At 41.9% G+C, this 25,226-nt stretch overlaps 1 protein-coding gene across 1 annotated transcript; it reads left to right on the top strand.

Annotated features, from left to right (window-relative positions):
• Positions 1-1,596: 1,596 nt before the first annotated feature.
• Positions 1,597-24,614, top strand: DERL1 (derlin 1). The gene is made up of 8 exons (XM_070748287.1): positions 1,597-1,920; positions 7,522-7,633; positions 15,099-15,163; positions 15,770-15,796; positions 18,015-18,110; positions 20,276-20,328; positions 22,651-22,761; positions 23,447-24,614. Exons 1-8 carry the CDS (start codon positions 1,768-1,770, stop codon positions 23,583-23,585), a joined length of 756 nt encoding a protein of 251 aa, XP_070604388.1. The 5' UTR covers positions 1,597-1,767; the 3' UTR covers positions 23,586-24,614.
• The last annotated feature ends 612 nt before the right edge of the window (positions 24,615-25,226 follow it).

Genomic DNA, 25,226 nt, shown 5'->3' with positions numbered 1-25,226 from the left:
GCTAAACTATTTTACAGATGATACCTCCCACCCTCAAGACTTTCTAAAATGTATTCGACAGTAAGCGATGGATGCTGGAAATGCAATAAGGAGTCATGAACCTTTTTTCGTATGTGATGGACCTGTGCTAAAATCAAAAACTTATGGAATACTATTCATAATTGGCTAATTGAAATTACAAAGGAAGAGATCAAACTCAGAAGGAATGTTATTAGGAATCTGGAAAAAGAAATACAGTACTATAAACAGACACTTCATTTAGTGACGCATATCACAATAGCAGTTAGAATATCAATAGCCCAACTGTGGAAAAAGGAAACCACCCCAACAGAGAGCAATATTATTGAAAAAATCTATAGATATGTAGAGATGGATGAAAATACAAAGGAGATTAAGGGAAATAATAATAATAATAATAATAATAATAATAATAATAATTTATTAGATTTGTAGAAATCATAAATATATGAAGAAATCATAAATATATGGAAAGATACACTTTCCCCCTAGGCCTTCACAATTTATGTATGGTATGTTTGTATGTATGATTGTTTTTATATACTGTAATGGGTTTTTAACTGTTTTTTAGTATTGGATTTTGTTGTACTGTTTTACTGCTATTGTTAGCCGCCCCGAGTCTGCGGAGAGGGGCGGCATACAAATCCAATAAATAATAATAATAATGAATGGATCCAAAATAGAAACAAAATATAAAAATGTATAGTGTGAGTGTATATAAAAATGATAAACATACAGCGCCAATATGACAGCGCCAAATGATGAAAGTAGTAATTATAAAAATGGCTAATACTTTGCTGATATACGATAAGAGACATAGATACAAATGTCACTTTTTATTATTATTTTTCTTCTTTTCGATGGAATATATCACAAATATATATATTTTTATTAATGAGACTATACAATGTAATGAACATATTGTGTAATGAGGTACAACTACTAAATGCAAAAGATACAGAGTATGATCTGTGGAAATGTATCAGACTTATTTGGTTTTAAAGTTTTGTGAAAATTAATAAATAAACTTGGAAAAAAAATAGAATTAGAGCAGAGCTGGAAGGCAACTTAGAGAAGTCTTGTAATCCAGCCCTTTTCCCCCCAATGCCAATGTAACTTCTGATTTTAATAATCAGAAATTACAATTATTTCAGAATAATAATTCTAAAAAATTCCACATTTTCTCCCTCCCAATTTGAATAGAATGGAATTTTATTGGCCAAGTGCGATTCAAACAATTAGAATTAGAATAAAGCTGGAAGCGAATTTAGAGGTCTTCTAGTCCAGCCCCTCTGCTCAAGCAGGAGAACCTATACAATCTCAGACAAGTGACTGAGCGTGTCTCTTCTTAAAAAGCCTCCAGTGATGGAGCGCCCACGCTTTCCGAAGACAAGGTAAAACGGTCACTAAAGGAACCGTTGTTAAGTCGAGGACCCTCCGTACGTAGAGAACGAGGGACGGGGGGGGGGGTGAGAAAGCGCCCGGTCCCTTTAAGAGGGAAACTTCCGGCGACGCTCCTTTGCCCCTTTATTTTGGTCCCGTTGCTTAGCAAACAGAAGGCGGAAACCGGAAGTGGCCGTTTGGCCGAATTCGGTGTGGCCACGTCGGAAGAAGGCGGGCTCCACCCACCGGCGAGCTCTCAGCCACTCGCGACGCTCCGCTCTGTGGCTGAGCAAAAGAAGCAGCGCGGGAGCGTGGAGCGCGAGGCCTGGCGTCCAGGCCTCCCTGTCACTTAGTGGCGCAGGGGAGATGTCGGACTTCGGGGACTGGTTCCGGAGCGTCCCGCTTATTACCCGCTATTGGTTTGCGGCTGCCATCGCGGTGCCCCTCTTGGGCAAGCTAGGCCTGATCAGCCCCGTTTACCTCTTCCTGTGGCCCGACGCCTTCATCAACCGCTTCCAGGTAGGCCAGCTGGACTACAGCTCCCGGCATGCACCGCGCGCTCGTTGCCTATAGTCCTCAGAAGCAAATGCCGCGCAGGGCGTGCTGGGAATGGCAGTCCGTTATTGAAAGGGATGGGGATGCCCCTCCAGCCTTGTGTACTTTTCTATAGCTATGGTGGAAGTGCCCTCAGTGATTTGGCTGGGAGGCACCTTAACTTGACATTTACAAAACAAAACTCTTTTTTTTCCTTGTAGGAAATTGAATGGGGCTCACCTAAGCAGGGGATTTTTTGTGTGTGATAGAGAGACTTTTTTAAAAGTATCTTTCAGAAAATGATTGATCATGGGCCCATCAAGTCATTTTTTACTTATGATGACCGTATAGGATTTTTCTTCATGATAATCTGTCCTTAACCTGCTTTCACAGGTCTTCTAATGGTGTAGTAACTAAGTCCATCCACTGTGCCTGCTGGTCACCCACTTCTTCCCTGCTGCTACATTAGTATTATTGTTGTTGTTGTTGTTGTTGTATCATCATCACTACTACTACTATGATGATGACGACGTATAAATATGTATATTTATATTACTATGTATTTATACACACACACATATATGTTATATTATTGTTTAATAATAATAATAATAATAATAATAGGCACAACATTAAGCTTGAAGTTCCAGCTGTTTTTATATGCATTGCAGCTGCCATCTGACTTTTTAAACCCTACCCTATGGATACCCCTGAATATAATACTCAAATGTGTACACATACATGCACATATCAATTACACACATGCGTATCAATTTAGTATCAGTCATGCAAGGGTGGGTTCCACAAAAAAAATGCCCAAGCAGGGAGTTGGATTAGAAGACCTCCAAAATCCTTTCCAACTCTGTTATTATTATTATTACTACTTTTCCAGGGATCAAAGACTTCTCTAGAGAGCTAAGTCTTTACAGATTACAGATTGTTAGAGTTGGAAGGGACTTGTAGGCCATCTAGTCCAACCCCCCCACTCAAGATGTCTCTAGACCATTTTGGACAAACAGCAGTCGAGTCTCCCTTTGAAATTCTCAAGTGTTGGAGCACTCACAAGCTCTGCAGGCAAGCTGTTCCACTGGTTGATGGCTCTCACCACCTTTCTTTAAAGTTGCCCAATCCTGAGATTCTGGTTAGGGTTAATTTCAGCCAATATGGAAAAGTAATAGATAGAATCTAGGGCAGGAGTCTTCATCCTCGGCAACTTTAAGCTTAGAGGACTTCAACTCCCAGAACTCCCCAGCCAGCTTTGCTTTGAATTCTGGGAATTGAAGTCCACCGGGCTTAAAGTTGCCAAGATTGGAGAGTCCCTGATCTAGGGTACACCAGTGGGATTCAGTTTCCCATTTATTTATTGTGAGAATGAAATTGCTATTTGTATATATGTCTGTCTGAATGAAGGATTGTGGAGTTTCCATTGTGGCTTCCCATCCAAATACTGACCAATCCCTATGTACTTTGCTTTGTATGGATGCCACTCTGGTCAGAAAGTTAAGAGTCATGTGAAACTAGGGGTCATTCCAAGCCACAGGAGTTTACTTGCATGCTCTTGGTTGAACATGGTGTAGAAAGGTAATCATAACTTATTTATTACATGGTGCAATCATGTCACTGAGCGAGCTTTGCATAACAGTTGAAAACTGATCAAAAGTGAACTGCTTTGTACATTAGCTCTGAAGCTGAAAGTGGGGAAATTTGCATACTGCTTGGTGGGAAATACCTGATCTCAGCAGGGAGGGGTACGAAGCATAGCAGAGGGCTGAGAAAACTTGTAACTAGTGCTGGGCAAATGCTAAACTTACCAAACAAGCTAATACTATTACAATTTTGTTATTGGCTGCTTGAAAGCCAGTTTCTTGAGAGGTTCAGTTTTCTTCTTTTTCATCATCCCTGTTTCTCTTAGTTAAGAGAAGTGTGAAAAAGTACCAGTATGTGTCATGTTACTCATGGAATAAAATAAATAACACCTTTTTTGAGAGTGGATGTGTGGGAGGTGTTTCCTTTTTCAGTAATCATGGAAACAGTTGAGCTGCTTTAATTTCCGGCCATTGCTAAAAAAAACCCCACTAATGACCTGAAATAGGAAGGAATGTAGAATAAATAAATAGCATGAGAGATCAATTGAATTGTTTGATTTATCTTGGTCACAGGCTTCACTATTGCCTTTTATCTTCTTGCAGAGCTATATTTTTAGTGCCAAGAGTATAAACAATCATTTACATTCAGAGGGGTTTCTGGCATTTTGATAGGCACCAAGACAGTAAAAAAAAAAGTGGAGTAATTTAAGTTGCAAATGGTTGGTTAGTCTCTTTTTCTTTTGCGGTCGGAGTTATTTAAATCACTATTGTACAAGATTGGATTTTTTTTTGTCCACTATTTGTTTCAGCTGAACAAAATGAGTTTTTTTAGGAAGATGTTTAATATGCTTACCTATTCAGAATTGCTTTCCCCCATGTATCCTTGCAATTAGACATGGAACGCCAAATGTAAAAAAATAGATAATAAAAAACATTGGGTTGTACAAATTCTCTAAACTTGGTTTTTCATTTACAGACATTTCATCAGCTGTCTAAGTAATTATAGCCCACTGCTTCAATCTTGAGCTACATATGTTCTCTGTAGGATAATAAAAGTGCTTCCTATGAATAAATGTTCCATGTTATGAAGATATGGAAAATATGATAAGAATTAAAGTTGTGTGAGTTTTTTATCTTACTCTTTTCCCATTGCCACCTGGGTTGGTATGCTCAGCAAAGCAGGAGCTGGAGCATAAAAAGTAGATTTCAGCATTTTGGAATGCCAAGTGGGGAAATATAGTAATAAGAGGAATTGTTTGATGCAAGACTATATTTCTCAAGGTTGGAGGAGAAACATGCTTCTTTGCTGACATTTTATTTTGAGAGACATGCAGTAACTTTGACACCTAGATTGAGGGTTTATTTCCCTCCCTCTTCTTTGCTTTCATATTGAAAATAGCAAAACATAGAATTGAGGTAGCTTTATCATCCTTTTACCATAGAGAGATGCAGCAATGCTCTGGATAGGGAACTCATTGCTTTATGACATACTCTTGCTCAGGGGTCCCCAAACATGGCAACCTGAAGACTTGTGGAGAATTCTGGGATTTGAAGTCCACAAGTCTTCAAGTTGCCAAGTTTGAAGACCTCTGCTCTTTCTTGATAGGATGCCTTCTAAACATGCTTGACTGTAGCTCAACCTCTGCAGCCATTGTCCATATCGGCTTTGGACAAGGAACATTATCCTCCATTATGCATCCAAGGATTATGCTGTTGGGGGATATTCCAAGTCCAAATGAAAACATGGCTTGCCTCTTGCAGAAAGGCTATTTATGTAGTGCCCATTTGCGTGATTAGCTGGGCTATTCTTAACATGTGACAGACAGGAAAGTCCCTACAACAGCTGGAAAGTTGCTAAAGTTCACATGTGACAGGCAGTTGAATCGTAGTAAACAGCATGCAGAGCGCAACCATCCAGTTATGGACTCTTAAGTGAAGTCTCAGATGTTGCCTGTGCTTCTGTTATTTACTGTCTTCCAGTCGAGTATATACTGTAGATGTGTGTACTCCACAGCCAGCCGTCCAGAACCAATACCAAGGGTGCACAAATCACTTGTAATAGTGTAACCTGCAAATGGTGAATGTTGGGTTGTCCTCTTTGCTATCAACCATCTGTTGTCTCTTCCAAGAGACTCCTTCTGTGTCTTCCCTCATTTTACGACCAGACGGCATGTCCAGAACTTATTCAGTCACTTTGAGAGATTTCCCCTTCCCCCACTATGACCCTTTATTGAAGCTTGATAATATTTTCTTGTAAGGCTAGAGCAGGAGTCAGCAACCCACGGCTCTGGAGCCGCATGTGGCTCTTTCATCCCTCTGTTGCAGCTCCCTGTTGCTGGTCAGCTCCACAATTGATAGGGCTTTCATAAGAACATAAGAAGAGCCAGGCTGAATTGGACCAAAGCCCATCGAGTCCAGCATTCTGGGTCACACAGTGGCCCACCAATTGTACATGGGGATCTTGAGCAGGAGGAGAAGGCAAAACCCTCCCTTTTCCTTGACCCCCAACAAATGGTACCCAAGGGAATCCTGCCTGCCTAATCTTTTCGGTTAGGGCAGGTAGAGGAAAAAGGGCGCTATGCTAGGAGGAAAGTCTATGATGGAGGAATTGAACGGGGGGGCTTTCAGTTAGTACCTTTGTGACTGGTTGAGTGTTTAAGATTACCAATCCCTAGGCTAGAGTAATATCTTCCACTCTCTCAATCTTTTGTGTGTTGCATGAAGGGTGAGTTTGTTGTTTCTGGAGAAAAACTATGGTAGGAAAAAAAATTTCTGAAATTGTTCTTACAACCATATATCGGTGGAAGCTGAACAAGGAGAGAAGCAACTTAGAACTAAGGAAAAATTTCCTGACAGTTAGCGGAACAGCTTGCCTCCAGAAGTTGTGAATGCTCCAACACTGGAAGTTTTTAAGAAGATATTGGAAGGGTTTTTAAGAAGATGTTTGAAGGGTTTCCTGCCTAAGCAGGGAGTTGGACTAGAGGACCTCCAAGGTCCCTTCCAACTCTCTTGTTGTTATTATTATTGTTATAACAAAAGACAGAACAGAGTTTATGAATCAAAAGTTTCTTTTAGTCCTTTCCCAGTCAAGCAAGTGTCCAACCTTGGCAATTTTTAAAGAATTGTGGACTACCCTCAAAACATCGCTACAGAGCATTGCACACCAAGACAACTAGACACAAGAACAGTTTTTCCCCGAACGCCATCACTCTGCTAAACAAATAATTCCCTCAACTCTGTCAAACTATTTACTAAGTCTTCACTACTATTATTACTAGTTTTTTCTCATCATTCCTATCACCTTTTTCCTCCCGTTTATGATTGTATGACTGTAACTTGTTGCTTGTATCCTTAAGATTTTTATTAATATTGATTGTTTCTTCATTGCTTATTTAACCCCTATGACCATCATTAATTGTTGTACCTCATGATTCTTGACAAATGTATATTTTCTTTTAGGTACACTGAGTTCATATGCACCAAAGACAAATTCACACTTGGCCAATAAAGAATTCTATTCTATCCTATTCTTCAACTCCCAGGATTCCCTAGCACAATTCTCCAGAATCCTGAGAGTTAAAGTCCACAAGTTTTAAAAGTTGCCAAGGTTGCATATCGCTTCAGTAAAGCTTTAAACTTTGGCTCAATCGTTTCTTTTCAGTACTGTTGGATACTGATGCTGATGGGGGCTCAATATTCTTCCCACCTCCAATAATCCATCAGATAATTATAGATCTAACTTTGTTAGTACAGGGGTAGGCAAAGTTGGCTCTTGTATGACTTGTGGACTTCAGCTCCCAGAATTCCCGAGCCAATCATGGTAGCTCAGGAATTCTGGGAGTTGAAGTCCACATGTCATAGAAGAACCAACTTTGCCTACCCCTGTGTTAGTATGTAGTACAATCCTATCTTATCAATCATGATGCAAGTAACTTTGGTATTGTTTAAACAAGTTCTCAAAAAATAGTAATTTATGTACCTGCTGTTTTTGTTTGAACAGATCTGGAGGCCAATAACTGCCACATTTTATTTCCCTGTTGGCCCAGGGACAGGCTTCCTGTATCTGGTGAATCTCTATTTTTTGTATCAGTATTCATCACGTCTGGAAACAGGTAAATATACAACTGCACCATTATAATGTTCAATTCTTTTTTTAACCTTTGAGGAGGGCATACAAATCTAATAAATAATAATAATAATAATAATAATAATAATAATAATAATAATAATATCATTTTATTTATTTATTTATTTTATTCGTCTTCTCTGCCGCCCAACCCCGAAGGTGGTCAGTTTATATTTTTTTTAATTTGTGCTCTGTGTGGATGTACAGTGAACCCTCGATCATCGCGAGGGTTCCGTTCCAGGACCCCACACGATGATCGATTTTTAGCGAAGTAGCGGTGCGGAAGTAAAAACACCATCTGCGCGTGCGCAGATGGTGTTTTTGCTTCCACTGCCGCCCGCCCTTCGCCCGCCCACCCCGTTGCTCACGCTGTTGCTGGGGCCGCTTCCCAGCTGGGGAGCCGAGCTAGGGAGTCCCCACCGCGCGCGCGTTGCTGGGGAAAGCGCGCGCGCTTGGGGACATCGCAGCTCCGCTCCCCAGCTGGGAAGCGGAGCTAGGGATTCCCCAAGCGCGCGCGCTTTCCCCAGCAACGCGCGCGCGGTGGGGACTCCCTAGCTCGGCTCCCCAGCTGGGGAGCGGAGCTGCGATGTCCCCAAGCGTGCGGGCACCGCCCGCCCGCCCACGCTGTTGCTGGGGCCGCTTCCCAGCTGGGGAGCCGAGCTAGGGAGTCCCCACCGCGCGCGCGTTGCTGGGGAAAGCGTGCGCGCTTGGGGACATCGCAGCTCTGCTCCCCAGCTGGGAAGCGGAGCTAGGGATTCCCCAAGCGCGCGCGCTTTCCCCAGCAACGCGCGCGCGGTGGGGACTCCCTAGCTCGGCTCCCCAGCTGGGGAGCGGAGCTGCGATGTCTCCAAGCGCGCGGGCACCGCCCGCCCGCCCACGCTGTTGCTGGGGCCGCTTCCCAGCTGGGGAGCCGAGCTGGGGTGTCCCCGCGCGTGCCGCCCGCCCGCCCACGCCGTTGCTCGCGCCGCCGCTGGGGTCTTACGGGGGCAAGAGGGGGAAGACCCAGGGAAGCCTCTGCCCGGCGGGGAAACTCCACCATCTACGCATGCGTGGAAGGGCACGCATGCGCAGATGGTGGAGTTTACTTCCGGGTTGAAAACTCGCGAAATAGCCCTTTCGCGATCCTTGAGGACGCGAAACTCGAGGGTTCACTGTATACAAATGTACATAAACGTCTAAAATTGTCTTTGGGCAGTTTGTTTGTTTGTTTGTTTGTTTGTTTATCTATCTATCTATCTATCTATCTATCTATCTATCTATCTATCTATCTATCTATCTATCTATCTATCTATTTATTAGATTTGTATGCCGCCCCTCTCCGACGACTAGGGGCGGCTCACAACAACAGAGCAATACAAATCCAATAGTTAAAAACAATTTAAAACCCTTAATATAAAAAACAATCATATGTCTCATACAAACCATATGTAAAGCGGGAACGGCCCAGGGGAATCAAATTCCCCATGCCTGACTGCAAAGGTGGGTTGAATGTATTAGAGAAAAAAATGCATATATTAGAACAAAGTAGAGGAAAAGATAAAAGTTTTGCAAGCCCAGGTAGAAAACTAGCAGCTGCAATCTGCAACCTTGGCTTGGGAATCCCTTGAATATTTAGATTTCCCTTTACAAGGCTAGGAAGACCTCAGGGAAACTATGTGAAACATTAAAACATCTGTCATGTAGATAGCTGGAGGTAGATTTCCCTCCTTATCAGTGAAAATGGAACTCTCCCTCAAGCACACAGTAAGGCTGTAAATAAATTTTTGAAAAAAATCTCTGCTGCATTGTAAACACTGATGTATATTTCAAATTAACTTGCTGGAATTCTTATGCCAGTGTATTATTTCATCTTAAAAAGTTCTGGTAAAGAAAACTTTGTGATTTTGTTGTAGGGGAGAAAAATGATTTCTAGTCCCAGGCAATTGCTAAATGGCAAAAGTGAATACAGTGGTACCTCTACCTAAGAATGCCTCTACTTATGAACTTTTCTAGATAACCGGGTGTTCAAGATTATTTTGCTTCTTCTCAAGAACCATTTTCCACTTACAAACCCGAGCCTTCGAAACTGTAACTGGAAAAGGTGGGGAGAAGCCTCTGTGGGGACTCTCTAGGAATCTCCTGGGAGGAAACAGGGACTCCACCCTCCCTGTGGTTTCCACAATTGCATGCATTATTTGCTTTTACATTGATTCCTATGGGAAAAATTGCTTCTTCTTACAAACTTTACTACTTAAGAACCTGGTCATGGAACGGATTACGTTTGTAACTAGAGGTACCACTGTATCTCGTTAATTGTTTTTTTTAACTTGGCAAGCATCTTAATTGCTTAGTTCCCATAATTTAGAACTAATAAATTAAAAGTGCATTCAGGCCATTTTCCTTGGATGTAATAATTTATGATAAGTTTGATTATTACTAAGCGTACGTATCTTTTAAAATACAAGCAGCACAAAAATTGTTTTTTGTTCTTCTTGTAATAAATCCAATCTACTGAAGCCAACCAATTAAGAGTTGCCTTTTAAATATTCTGGGATTGATCTTATGTAGTTTGTTTAGAACAGGGGTCCCCAAACCTTATAAACGGGGACAATTGACAATCCTTCAGACTGTTGGTTGGGGGGGGGGGGGGGCAACAGCTGGGTGGGTGTGGCTAGGTGGTCATGTGGTTGGGTAGACATGGCCAATTTAGCAGTCCATTAAACAATACACACAAATTAAACTTTAATCTGTTTTGCTCCTGGGGGTGGAAAGCAGGTTAGTGAAGGGATGTGGCTGCCTTGGGGGGAGTGAAGGACTTCTGTTTGTGTGTGTGTGTGAGTGTGTCTGTCTCCCTCTGTGGAGGATGGGGAAGCCAAAAACGGGGCCTCCGTACATCCCATTTTTAGCCTTCAGGTGGGGGCCGGTGGGTGGGTAGGGCAATGTAGGGGGATGGGGCAATGTGAGTAGGTGGGGCAATGTGAGTGGGGCAGCCTTGTGGTCCCGCACAGGCCGAATTAATGGCTTTGGCAGGCCGTATGCGGCCTGTAGGCTGTAGTCTGAGGACCCTTGGTTTAAAAACACGTTCTAGCATAACCAGTTATTCCCAATTGCAATAATTGTGTTAAGAATTGCAGCCTTAAGTGATGGAACTTTGCAAAGAATTATGTAATACATTTCTCGAACTCAGATTATACTGCAGAAGCTGTAGAGTTTAGAATGTCGACTACATTGTGAACCTTGTACAGTTGGTCCTTGACTTACCACAGTTTAATTAATGACTGTTGGAAGTTACAACAGCACTGGGAAAAAAAAAGACTTACGACTGATTTTCACACTTACCACTGTAAAAGCATCTCCATGATCACGTGATCAAAATGTAGACATTTGGCAACTGGTTCACATTTACGACAGCTGCTGCAGTGTTTTAAGTCGTGTGATCAACTTTTGTGACATTCTGACAAATAAAGTCAAAGCCCTACATGGCATTGGACCAGAGTACCTCCGGAACTGCCTGCTACCGCACGAATCCCAGCAACCGATAAGGTCCCACAGAGTTGGCCTTCTCCGGGTCCCGTCGACTAAACAATGTCGTTTGGCAGGCCCCAGGGGAAGAGCCTTCTCTGTGGTGGCCCTGGCCCTCGGGAACCAACCCCCCTGAAGATTAAAACTGCCCCCACCCTCCCTGTCTTTCGTAAACTACTCAAGACTCACTTATACCGCCAGGCATGGGGGAGTTGAGACACCTTTCCCCCAGGCTTTTTTTAATACTTTGTTTTATGTTTGGTATGAATGTGCTGTTTGGTTTTTTAAAATAATGATAGGGTTTTATATGTTTTTTAATATTAGATTTGTTCCACTGCTATATTGTTTTTATTACTGTTGTGAGCCGCCCCGAGTCTTCGGAGAGGGGCGGCATACAAATCTAATAAATAATAAATAAATAAAATAAATAATAAGTCTAAATGCTATTGCTATTCACTCAGCTTGTTAACTCTGAGGCACACCTGGCTGAAGCCATCTTGTGCTGCTGCCTCATGGTTGCCACAAAGCCTGAGAGAAGGAAGGAAGTGGGGGGAAGTAGATAGCCCAGCTAACAGTCAAAATAAAAAGTTTTCTTGTGGGAACCAAGATCATTGTAACAGGTGGCTGGTGAAGGAGGAGAGAAGGCCTGCCAGCTATATTTATTTGTTTTTGGGTTTTTTTAATCACTAGAGAATTGAATGAATTTACTGTAGAGCGCAAAAAGATTTAGCTGTTGGTTGGTTGAACCTTTATTAAAACATCTGTAGATAGCTGGAGGTAGATTTCCCTCCTTATCAGTGAAAATGGAACTCTCCCTCAAGCACACAATAAGGCTATAAATAAATTTTTGAAAAAAATCTCTGCTGCATTGTAGACACTGGTGTATATTTCAAATTAGTTAACTTGCTGGAATTCTCATGCCAGTTTATTCTTTCATCTTAAAAAGTTCTGGTAAAGAAAACTTTGTGATTGTGTTGTAGGGGAGAAAAAATGATTTTCAGTCCCAGGCAATTGCTAAATGGCAAAAGTGAATACAGTGGTACCTCTACCTAAGAATGCCTCTACTTAAGACCTTTTCTAGATAAGAACCGGGTGTTATTATTTGCTTTTACATTGATTCCTATGGGAAAAATTGCTTCTTCTTACACACTTTCCTGCTTAAGAACACTGGAAGTTTTTAAGAAGATGTTGGATAACCATCTGTCTGAAGTAGTGAAGGGTTTCCTGCCTAAGCAGGGAGTTGGACTAGAGCAGCTTTGCTGGCTGAGGAATTCTGGGAGTTGAAGTCCACAAGTCTTAAAGATGCCAAGGTTGGAGACCCCTGGACTAGAAGACCTCCAAGCTCCCTTCCAACTCTATTGTTATTATTATTATAACAAAAGACTAGAATTGATTTTCACCGGCTGTGTCAATACGATGTACTCAATAATGATAATAATAATAATAATAATAATAATAATAATAATAATAATAGTAGTAGTAGTAGTAGTAGTTGTTGATATTATTATTATTATTATTATTTATTCGATTTGTATGCCGCCCCTCTCCGAAGACTCGGGGCAGCTTACAACAACAATACAGTGATCCCTCTATTATCGCGAGGGTTCCGTTCCAAGACCCCTTGCGATAATCGATTTTTCGCGATGTAGGGTTGCGGAAGTAAAAACACCATCTGCGCATGCGCGCCCTTTTTTTTCTATGGCCGTGCATGCGTAGATGGTGGAGTTTGCGTTCCCCGCCACCCACGCAAAGGGGAAACCCCGATTCGGCTCCTCGCTGCTGCTGCGCTACTGAGCAGATCAGCTGCTGGGCGGCCCAAGGAACCTTCCCTGGGTCTTCCCCCTCTTGCTGGCGGGCGGGCAAGCGGCGGGCATCAGCGAGGAGCCGGGGTTTCCCCTTTGCGTGGGCGGCCGGGAAGACCCAGGTTGGGGGTTCGGGGGGGTGCTGGGAAGCCCCCCAGGCCGGCTGCGACCTTTTAAAACAGCCGCACCGCTTCCCAGCTGAGTCCCGAAGCCAAACGCGGAAGTGGGGGTTTTTTTTAATTAATTTTTTTAAAAAATCGCGATATAGCGTTTCGCGAAGATCGAGATCGCGAAACTCGAGGGATCACTGTAAACAATGCAGTGCAAATCAAATAATTAAAAACTAAAGAGAAACATGTTCTTTGAGTAATCTACCTGCCTCAGGAGTTCTGCTTTCAATGGGTTGTGTTCCTTGGAACGCTGACACAGCAACCATGTTACCAACTTAAACAACCATGTTACTAACTTAACAACGGCAGTAACAACGTTGCTAACTTAACAATTAACCGATTCACTTAACCACTCTGGCATGAAACGAAGCAAAATATTTAACAACTTTCTCCCTTATTTATTTATTAATTTAATTTATATGCCACCCAACTCCCGAAGGACTCTGGGTGGCTTACAACAGAAATGGACATCTAAAAAGAGACAATAAAAAAAAAACCTTAATAACATCATACATATATTTTCTTTTGGGGCTGGATCTAAAATATTTATCATTGATAGACAGCCCAAGGCCTGATGGCAGAGTCAGGTCTTTAAGGCTTTCCAGAAGGCCAGTAGGATGAGGGCAGTACAGATCTCAGGAGGTAGCTGGTTCCAGAGAGCTGGTGCCACTACAGAGAAGGCCCTCTCCTGTGGCCTCACCAATCAACACTGCTTAGCCAATGGGAGAAGGCCAAGCCTGGGGGCCCTCATCGGTCACTGGGAGCTGTACAGCAGAAGGCGGTCCCGAAGCTTAGCAATGGAAATTGGGCTCAGTTGTGGCCGTAAGCCAAGGCCTATCTGTAGTATTGATTTGATTTGATTTGATTTATTGGATTTGTATGCCGCCCCTCTCCGGAGACTCGGGGCGGCTAACAACAATAATAGAACAGTATACACAATAATCCAATAGTAAAAACTATTAAAAACCCATTAAAGTAAAAACCAAACTTACATTCAGACATACCATGCATAAAATTGTAAAGGCCTAGGGGGAAAGAGTATCTCAGTTCCCCCATGCCTGACGGCAGAGGTGGGTTTTAAGTAGCTTACGAAAGGCAAGGAGGGTGGGGGCAATTCTAATCTCTGGGGGGAGTTGGTTCCAGACGGCCGGGGCCTCCACAAAGAAGGCTCTTCCCCTGGGTCCCGCTAAGCGGCATTGTTTAGTTGACGGGACCCGGAGAAGACCCACTCTGTGGGACCTAACTGGTCGCTGGGATTCGTGCAGCAGAAGGCGGTCCCTGAGATAGTCTGGTCCGGTGCCATGAAGGGCTTTATAGGTCATAACCAACACTTTGAATTGTGATCGGAAACTGATCGGCAACCAATGCAGACTGCGGAGTGTTGGTGTGACATGGGCATATTTAGGGAAGCCCATGATTGCTCTCGCAGCTGCATTCTGCACGATCTGAAGTTTCCGAACACTTTTCAGAGGTAGCCCCATGTAGAGAGCATTACAGTAGTTGAGCCTCGAGGTGATGAGGGCATGAGTGACTGTGAGCAGTGACTCCCGGTCCAAATAGGGTCACAACTGGTGCACCAGGCGAACCTGGGCGAACGCCCCCCCCCCATTAATTTTGCCCATTATTTTTTTGTGTGTGTGCAAGGGGAAGAATTTGACGCTAGAATTTTGTGTAATATTTGTTTGAAAGCAAAACCAAAAAAAAAAAAAAAAGCCTCTGATGCTAGAATTCATATTGTGTACAGAGGTTAGTGATTCAGGTTTTCTACAAAAACTGGGCTTTCAGATAACACTTTCCCCATCAAATACCCTCACCGAACGGAGCAGTCTCTTGTTTCCTCCTCGGAGCAAAAGTTGAAGTTGCATCCCGTGATTTAATCACAGCCTTCTGGAGGCTCCCACGGTCTCTTGGGGAAAGGGAGAAGAAAAAAACAACTGCCAGGGATTATGTTCACAGCAATGCCGTTCTTTCTTCTCAGGTGCTTTCAATGGAAGGCCTGCCGACTACATGTTCATGCTGCTGTTCAACTGGATTTGCATAGTCGTATCCTTTCCTGAATCTGCTGCCATCAGTTTGGACAGGTTTGCGTTTTGGAAAAGCATTCCCTGCGCCCCGCAACCAAGGGATTGATGGAGACTGGGCTATGGAGGCTTCCGTGGCCTTAGGGAAGTCATTCCCAGCACACCCGGTTCTCTTCTTGATACCTCTTGAGTCCCCATGGGTGGGAAAGTTGATCAATTCTGGAACAGTCACTGTATAAATGAATGAGAGCATAAGATTTGGGTTAACGGAGCATGATTAACATTATGATGTGCCAGATGAATAAACCACATTATGGCCTAGCGTGATAAGTCTAGTTCACACAACGTGCTGGGTTCCTGCACTCGTGACCCTCAAAAGAATCTGAGTCTGCTGTAAATGTATTTTTTTGAGCCCAACTTAGTAGTTCTGAGTGAGGGACATTTTATAGACTTAATTAAAGCTATGTGAAGGAGATAGGCAAAGATCCAAATGTATTCAGCCGGATCAAAAGGGCTTCAATGTGATAACAAATATTAGCATTCATTATTCTGCTTGTCTAAAATGGAATCGTTATAAATTAAGTATTAATGTTTGCCTAGTTTGGATTTCCTTAATTAATGTGAAAAGATTACTGGCTTAGCAATGAATATGCAAGTAAGTATATCCTTTTAAAAAATTATTTATTTATTTATTAGATTTGTATGCTGCCCCTCTCCGTAGACTTGGGGCGGCTAACAATAATAAAACAGCATATGACAAATCTAATATTAAAATAACTAAAAAACCCTTATTAAAAATCAAATACAAAACCCACCTGTGACGACAGTTTTGAGGAGCTTACAAAAATCAGGTTTATTAGGATTTTTGGTGCACATCCTTCCAAATCAAAGTTACAAATTTATTTATTTATTTATTAGATTTGTATGCCGCCCCTCTCCGTAGACACGGAGCGGCTCACAACAGAAACAATACAAATCCAACACTTAAAAACACTTAAAAACCCTTAATATAAAAGACAATAATGCATCTCATACATACCAGACACAAAGCAGGAACGGCCCAGGGGGATCAATTTCCCCATGCCTGATGACAGAGGTGGATTTTGAGGAGTTTACGAAATTCAAGGAGGGTGGGGGCAATCCTAATCTCCGGGGGGGGGAGTTGATTCCAGAGGGTTGGGGCCGCCACAGAGAAGACTCTTCCCCCGGGTCCCGCCAGATGACACTGTTTCGTCGACGGGACCTGGAGAAGGCCAACTCTGTGGGACCTAACCTGTCACTGGGATTCGTGCGGCAGAAGGCGGTCCCGGAATTATTCAAATAATATTAAGAAACAGCCATTGGGGAATATGGCCACTTTGAAACATAGTGATGGCCTCTGGTTCCTCTCTTTTGCCCTGTCCTTTAAATGGCTACAGAAACACAGCTGGATGTTTTTTCTGTTTTGTAATGAGTAATGTTTAAGCTTATGTTTAAACCCAGGCATGCTCTAGTTTTACTATTAGTTACTGAAACAAGTCAATCTCTAATCTTGATTTATACACGTGTTTATAGTAAATGAAAGTTAATATTAATCACAACTGAAGGTTCACATATAGTGCTAAAGTCCACTTAGTTGATAAAAGAAAGAAATGTTTTTGCAGGATCCACTCGGTTGCCAGGATCAAAAATTTATTCTTCCAAGGTTTGGGGCTTGTGCTGGAGCCCATTCTCAGAGAACCTCTCTCTCTCATTTTCCCCCCTGAGGATGGGCTGGCTCCAACATGAGTCCAAAAGCTTGGAAAAATAAAATCTTTGGTTCTGATGGCTGACTCAGATTGGCTCATGCAACATTATCCCGGGACATGTAAATTTACCTTCACTCAGAAGAAGTTTTTGAATGTACTCTGTTAGCATCTAGTCCTGTCCCAAGTCTCCTAATTAAATTGTAGTATTTGCATTTCCACAGAGCCATCATCTTTATGTGGCTTTATATGGTTATTGGTTTTGTTTAATTTAGAGGGTCATAGATTATGGAGAAATCTGCAGAATGTCTCCCCCTCCCAAAGTAACCCGTTATTTTTCCAAATTAATTCCCCCTTTTTCCCCCTCAGAAAAAAAGATTGAACAGTGCAAAATAATATACTATATAAAAGAATTATATAATAGGGCCTATATACTGCAGGAGTCAAAAAGAGGGCTGTGAAAATATTAACTGACCCCTCGCATCCTGGACATAAATTGTTTCAACTCCTACCCTCAAAAAGATGCACTGCACAGCAAGACAATTAGATATAAGAAACAGTGCCCCCCCCCGAATGCCATCACTCTGCTAAACAAAGAATTCTCTCACCACTGTCAAACTATTCACTAAAGCTCATTACTATTACTATTAGTCTTCTCGTTATTTGTATGCCGCCCCGAGTCTACGGAGAGGGGCGGCATACAAATCTAATAAATAATAATAATAATAATATTCCTCTCACCCATCTCCTCCCACTTATGACTGCATGATTGTAAGTTGTTGCTTGGATACTTAATTATTTATATTGATATTGTTTCCTGTTTGTTCATTTGTATCCTATGACAATCATTAAGTGTTGTGCCTCATGATTCTTGACAAATGTGTCTTTTTCTTTTATGTACACCGAGAGCATATGCACCAAAGACAAATTCCTTATGTGTCCAATCACGCTTGGCAAATAAAGAATTCTATTCTATTCTATTCTATTCCTATTCTATGTGTATCTAAATTGAGCAGGAATTTTCTGTGTGATATTTTTAAGTACAGTGTGTGAGTTTTCATACAAGTCTAATAAATAATAATAATAATAATAATAATAATAATAATAATAATAATAATAAACCATGTCGGCTCCTTTCTTCTATTATAGTTGCTGATGATACCCCTAATCATGTCCGTACTTTACGTTTGGGCCCAGCTAAACAGAGACATGATTGTGACATTTTGGTTTGGGACCCGGTTTAAGGTGAGTGGTCTTAAGAGATGAGCTTCTGTGTTTTGGAAGTTTTGCCCAAATCAATGGAATTTCATCATCCGATTGAATCACGGTAGCCCTTTCTTGATTCCTTCCAGATTTTTGAGAGAACTTTGACATTTATGTATCTGACGCCTGTGTAATCTTTTCCTTCTTGTCGGGGCTCCATATACAATCTTTTAATGGATTATAGAAAATTACAGAAGCAGCTGTAGGGCAGCTCAACAAATAGGGAAGAGATTTCATTAAACAAGTTTGGCTCAAGTGTAATAGTGAACAGATTTTAGAACAAAATGGTTAAGGGAGACATTGCTGCATTCTGCAGAGGAGACTATAGGGCAATGAGGCCGAACCTTTTTTTCTTTTGGGTGCCGAAAGCACATGCACATGCATACACGTGTGTGCTCACACCCATAATTCCATGGAATCCAGGAAGTAATCACCTTGGCGTCCTTAGCAACCTGCCAGTATACATGACATCAAAGCTCCGCCCCCGGAATCTCTTCATGGGATTCCCCAGCTCCTTTTGTGCCTCCCTCCCAGCCTCCTGACCGGCCGACACTCCTCAGGATTCGCCTTCCTCCGCCGCCACCGGTGCCCGGCTCGTCTTCCTCTTCTCAGCAGAGGACAGCCGGGCAGTGGCTTTTGCGGTGTTCGGCCCGAACGCCGAACCAAAGCACAAATTTTGTGGTGTTCGGCATGCTGGACCCGATTTGTGCGGTTTCGGTTCGCCCAACACTACTCATGACAGCTGAAGCACAGTTAAAGGATGAAACACAGCAATGCTGACCCCCCCCCCCCCATTGCCCTGCTCCCCCGTGTATGTATGCATGCACCCCCCCACCCTGTTTTTGGCATAGTAGTCCTCCCTGAAGCCTTTAGAGTCTGGAAACAACCCATCCCCAATAGGCCCATTTTTTTCTCCCTTCCCAGGTTCCAGAGGCTTTTTTGGAGCCTGGGGAGGACAAAAACGGCCTCCTAGAGACTCTGCATGAGCCCTCTACTTAGCTGGCATCCAAAACTGGCCATGTGGAGCCTCCTGGGAGGGGTAGGGCGGTGTGGGCAGAGCCAGCTCGCGTGCTTGCAACTATTACTCCATGTGCTACCTGTGGCACATGTGCCAAATGTTCGCCATCACGGGTATACAATAGTGCATGCCATTTAAATGTTAAAAGTGTGTCTCTTTTGCAACATCTAAGGAACATTTTAAAGACCCAAGTGTTAACGCTGGAGGCCACTCCACTGTATTTTTGCTCCACTTAGTGTAGTGGTGGCAAACCTTTTGGGCTCTGCACATCAATAATTCAGAAAATGCCTACTTTAACTCCTGAATGTCTTCCTTCAAGCCATAGTATCTTATTTATTTTATTTATTTATTTTGTCCAATACACAATAATACACAATGAGGGTTATAGAGGATATAGTAGAGAAGAAATATAAGATATAGGAGAGACTATAGGACAGAGGACAGAAGGCACTCTAGTGCGCTTATGTACGCCCCTTACTGACCTCTTAGGAATCTGGAGAGGTCAACCGTGGATAATCTAAGGGTAAAATGTTGGGGGTTAGGGGATGATACTACGGAGTCCAGTAATGAGTTCCACACTTCAACAACTCGATTACTAAAGTCATATTTTTTACCGTCAAGTTTGGAGCGGTTAATGTTAAGCTTGAATCTGTTGTGTGCTCTTGTGTTGTTGTGGTTGAAGCTGAAGTAGTCTTTGACAGGCAACATATGATCTTGTGGGCAATACTTAGATAATGTTTAAGGCGTCGTAGTTCTAAGCTTTCAATTTTGTAGGCTCATAAATCTAGCTCCCTGACTCAATAGCTGAGAAAACATGGTAGTCTGGAAAGAAATAACATAAAAGCATAATAACATAATAACATAAAAGCATATTTATTCAACATGCTAAGCATGGCTTAGCATGGCTTCATTTCAAATGAAATGAAATGAAACTGTTGCCAATGCAATTTGGATAGTAGTATAGTCTACTGTCCAGCCAGTATCTCAACCAACAATTTGTTTCGGTGGCAGCTCAACAGGCATTTAGAAAGAGGGCCCAACCAAGTTCAGGATCCTAGTACAATGAGGTGAAAGGATAATTTTGTCTAGGTCCGTTATGATAAACATATATGTGTTGTTGTCTTCCTAGGCATGCTATCTGCCATGGGTTATCCTGGGATTCAACTATATCATTGGAGGCTCGTAAGTATCTCCAGATAATCTGTTTGTGCCTTATTAATTTACTTAATTTACGTAGCCACTCATATCACTGTGGCAATTCTGGGTGGTGCAACAGCATTTAAAATAAAAATTCAGGTAAAATATGAGGGTTGCCCAGAAAGTAATGCACCACAATTTTTTTCTTCAACAATTATTTATTGAACACAATGAAACTTACACACAAGAATGAATGATGTTTCTTCTACACTCCCTATTTCTCCATGTAATCTCCGTCCCATTTTATGGGCTTCCTTCAGCAAGACACAAGGGCATGAATGTCCTGTCGGTACCCCTCCTTGTTCTGGTCATGAAGCCATTTCTGCACTGTGCGAATCACCTCTGATGGCCTCACCCTCTCTGCCCAGCGACTAACCGTACTTCTGTTGATTGCAGATTCTCCATAAACTGTACACAAATGTTTGTGAATGTTCCCAACAGTTTCTTTCTCTGCATTGAGAAATTCAATGACGATTTGCTGCTTGTAACGTGCATCACTTACAGACGCCATTTCGAAACACTGCTGCAGCTATGCTGTCTGAAGAAACGCAAAATTTACGCACACTCCTGACAATTATAATAATCTACATCTAAAGTTTCACATTCCTACCATTACTATAGGCTGAGAAAAAAATTGTGGTGCATTACTTTCTGGGTGACCCTTGTAGTAACACTGCCTGAGGAGGTAGAGGCAAAAGTTTTGGGCATTTTTTGTTTGTTTATTTATTTATTTAATTGGATTTGTATGCCGCTCCTCTCCGAGGACTTGGGGCGGCTCACAGCATAGACAAAAAACAGAACAATAATATAATTTCAATTAATACTACATTAAAAACAACCATTAAATTCTATTAAAAGAAAGTAAAACCTATCAAACCAATCATTCAACATTCATACTTGAAACATTCATTGATCAGGGGGAAGATCTAAAAGTCTCAAGCCTGGCGGCAAAGATGATTTTTTAAGCTCTTTCGGAAGGCAAGGAGGGTGGGGGCAGTGCGAATCTCTGGGGGGAGCTGATTCCAGAAGGTCGGGGCTCCCACAGAAAAGGCTCTTCCTCAAGGTCCCACCAGCTGACATTGTTTGGTTGATGGGACCCTAAGGAGGCCAACTCTGTAGGACCTCACCGGTTGCTGGGATTCGTGCAGCAGAAGGCAGTCTGGTCCTATGCCATGAAGGGCTTTATAGATCATAACCAACACTTTGAATTGTGCCCGGAAACAGATTGGTAGCCAATGCAGTCCGCGGAGTGATGGCGAGATGTGGGCATTTCTTGGAAGGCCCAAGACTGCTCACGCGGCTGCATTTTGGACAAGTTGAAGTTTCCGAACACTCTTCAAAGATAGCCCCATGTAGAGAGCATTGCAGTAATCATTTGTTTAGGGGCAGTAAACCTTGTATAAACGCTATTGTAGTTTGGATGTCCCTTATTTTAAGTTTTCTTTTAAAAAAAAATAATGCTGCCAAGATGGGCTGTTTGCTAGATTTGTGCAAACCATTGCTGATTCAGTTTGAAGAAGGCTCCTAACTGCCATCTAGTAAGTTGATTCGGACTGCAAGTTTCAATTTGATGAAAGGTGAATTATGTTCATTCCCAGTCCTAATAAGTCCCAAACAATGTTAATTAGTTGGACAGAAGTCTGTCATAGTCTTTCAGAAGAAGGCTGATAAGCATCAATCTTGATCTCTCTTGACACGCTGCCAAATACCTAATCGGCAAGGGAGCTTTGCAAGGTCAACAGAACATGGAGTCAATTACTGAGCTGCTGAGTTACACCGACCAGAATTGAACCAATTTGCAGTTATTGCAAATTTCAGTTATTTTTATTATTGTGTTTCCAATGGCATTCTACTTTCTGGGAATGTAGCTGGAAGAAAGATTAATGCTCAAGTGACCATTAATACTTAGAATATATGGGAATGCAACAGTCTTCCATAATTATGAATTGTACTGTGTCAAGGCTTTCTGAAGTTAGAACTCAAATAGATGCAATTGATGATGGAGATAGTGACCCTTTAGCCTTCCTAGGATCTATTTTTATAGCATTTGCTTTTTAAATCCAGTGTTTATTCCATTAGCATTGTCTTCCCCACAGGTTTGCAAAAATGTATTTTTCAAAAATGTTTGCAGACAATATGCAACCCTTGGGTACCTTGTCTGGGTTATTTTCAGTCTTAGCAGCCCTCAAGCTCCTCAACAGTGCAAACTCCTTAGAAATTGGCCCCGTTGATTAAGATACTTGGACATTATTAGTAGAAATTGCTCAATTCGCTAATGTTTAATGCTTCTTTCCTAATATCCCACAGCATCATCAATGAACTGATCGGCAACTTGGTTGGTCATCTGTACTTTTTCTTAATGTTTAAATATCCAATGGATTTGGGAGGAAGAAATTTTCTGTCAACACCTCAGTTTCTGTAAGTTGGTTTATCTGTTTGTTTGTTTTTTAAATCGGACTTGAGTACTTTGGAATGTTGAAATGTCATTCTAATTAGAATTGAAAACAAAATACTCAGGGCGGCTTAGAAATCCAGATATAGATAGATAGATAGATAGATAGATAGATAGATAGATAGATAGATAGATAGATAGATAGATAAGATAGACAGGCAGGCAGGCAGGCAGGCAGGCAGACAGACAGACAGACAGACAAGACAGACAGACAGACAGAGAGACAGACAGACAAGATAGATAGATTAGATAGATGGATCAGACAGGATAGATAGATAGATAGATAGATAGATAGATAGATAGATAGATAGATAGATGGATAGATGGATGGATGGATGGATCAGACAGACAGACAAGATAGATAGATAGATCAGACAGACAAGATAGATAGATAGATAGATAGATAGATAGATAGATGGATCAGACAGACAGACAGACAAGATAGATAGATAGATAGATAGACAGACAGACAGACAAGACAGACAGACAGACAGAAAGACAGACAGACAAGATAGATAGATTAGATAGATGGATCAGACAGACTAGATAGATAGATAGATAGATGGATCAGACAGACAGACAGACAATAAATAAAGAATCAATCAATCAATCAATCAATCTTGTTGAATTCCTTCTTCTCTTGACCTACAGGTACAAATGGCTGCCCAGCACAAGAGGAGGGATATCTGGATTTGGAATTCCTCCAGCCAGTGTGCGAAGACCCGCAGATAATCGCCAGGGAGATATGAGACACAACTGGGGACAGGGCTTCCGGCTGGGTGATCAATGAAACAAACAAACAAAAACTTTCTTCTTTTTTTCCCTTCTTTTTTCTGTGAGGAACATCTTCGACACAACACATGGGAATGTTTCTTGCTGTGGAGGGTGTCCGAGGACCAGGTTTGCTCTCGTGTTGTTGGCTCTGACTGACCCGTTACGAATTCTTGTTTGTTCCTGGTGGAAGACAACACGACTGAAGAGACAAGATAGATTTTATTCCAGGCCATTAACTTTTAAAATTCACTGCTGCCATTAAAAAAAAGAATGATACATTTTTAAAGGGTGTCCAACAAAGCGTACTTTCTATAACTGCTTTCTCAAAGGGAATTCGTGTTCGTCAATTGGTCCTATAGGCCTCAATTCATGTAAGAGCCCTACAAAATCCTTCCTGAATCCAATTTGAGGTAAAAAAAAAATGACTGGAGACTTTCCTTCCTCCGGTTTGAATTCAGTTAAAATATTCAAGTCCACAGCAATGCTAAGAAAAACACTTTCAGGTATCTACAGTTGCATTTCTTTTTATTTAGTGGAAAGCAACTTTTTTTTAAATTCCCCCCTTTTGAGTGACAAGTACTTATTTAGCTAAATCGGATTCAATTGGTAATGAATTCTACCTGGAGCCATTAAACAAAGGAAGAAAAGTTTGGCTAAATAATGCTAGTTCTTAATTTGCAAGCTTACGGCGGCCTCTGTACTCCCAGCATAGCAAATCGTGGTGGATTTTAAAATGCCCGGTTCTCTGCACTGACGTTGGAGCTAGTCCTATTGATCCTGATTTTGATGGGGTTTAATCCTATGCATATTTAATTGGAAATGAGAAAAAAACCCCGATCTGTTGCCTCAAATGTATAACGGTGGCTTTGGTGTGTGTATCCTGGCATGGATTGGGGAATGCTTCTCTCCCATATGAGAGTGAGAGAGACAAGACTGAATGCAGACAGATCTGTTGAATGGTTAATGTACAAAAATACCTCTTTGTATAATGATAAAAGCAACAAAAATCAGAAAGCTGAGCTGAATAAAACAGGTACTAACTCCCTCCAGCATCCTTCATTTTTGAATGAAACACACGCACTTAAATAGAGCGTAGGAATCGCTGATGGAAGATGGTGATAATTTTTCATTTAAGAACCTGATGTCATAATGCGGAGCTGCTGACAGGTGACGTTGGAGAACAATGCCAGGTGTGCTGTGATAAGGGAGTGTCAGACTTCTCTTTGTCTTTTAAATCGGTGTTTTCCAATTCTGGTGATTTCCAGTTCAAACGGCCATGCTGACTGGTGGAATTCTGATAGTTGAAGTCCACACAACTGGTAATTGCTTTAAATCAGTGTTTCCCAACCTTGGCAACTTGAAGATACCTGGACTTCAACTCCCAGGATTCCCCAGCCAGCATTCGCTGGCTGGGGAATTCTGGAAGTTGAAGTCCAAATATCTTCAAGTTGCCAAGGTTGGGAAACACTGATTTAAATGATTGGTCTTTTCTAGAGTTTGACTTTCTTCGACTTAATGTTAATTATTAGGCAACACCTACTATGGAAATTCAAGACGGCATCCTAGCAATCCTAGTCTTGTCTCCATCCCCTAATCACCTTAGCTCAGGAATGGGGAACGATGGACCCTTTATGACTTGTGGATTTCAACTCCCAGA

The sequence above is a fragment of the Erythrolamprus reginae genome, chromosome 3, assembly GCF_031021105.1.
Source record: "Erythrolamprus reginae isolate rEryReg1 chromosome 3, rEryReg1.hap1, whole genome shotgun sequence".
Lineage (NCBI taxonomy): Eukaryota > Metazoa > Chordata > Lepidosauria > Squamata > Dipsadidae > Erythrolamprus > Erythrolamprus reginae.
The sequence above is the reverse complement of the archived record's forward strand: the minus strand, read 5'-3'. Positions and strand labels throughout refer to the sequence as shown.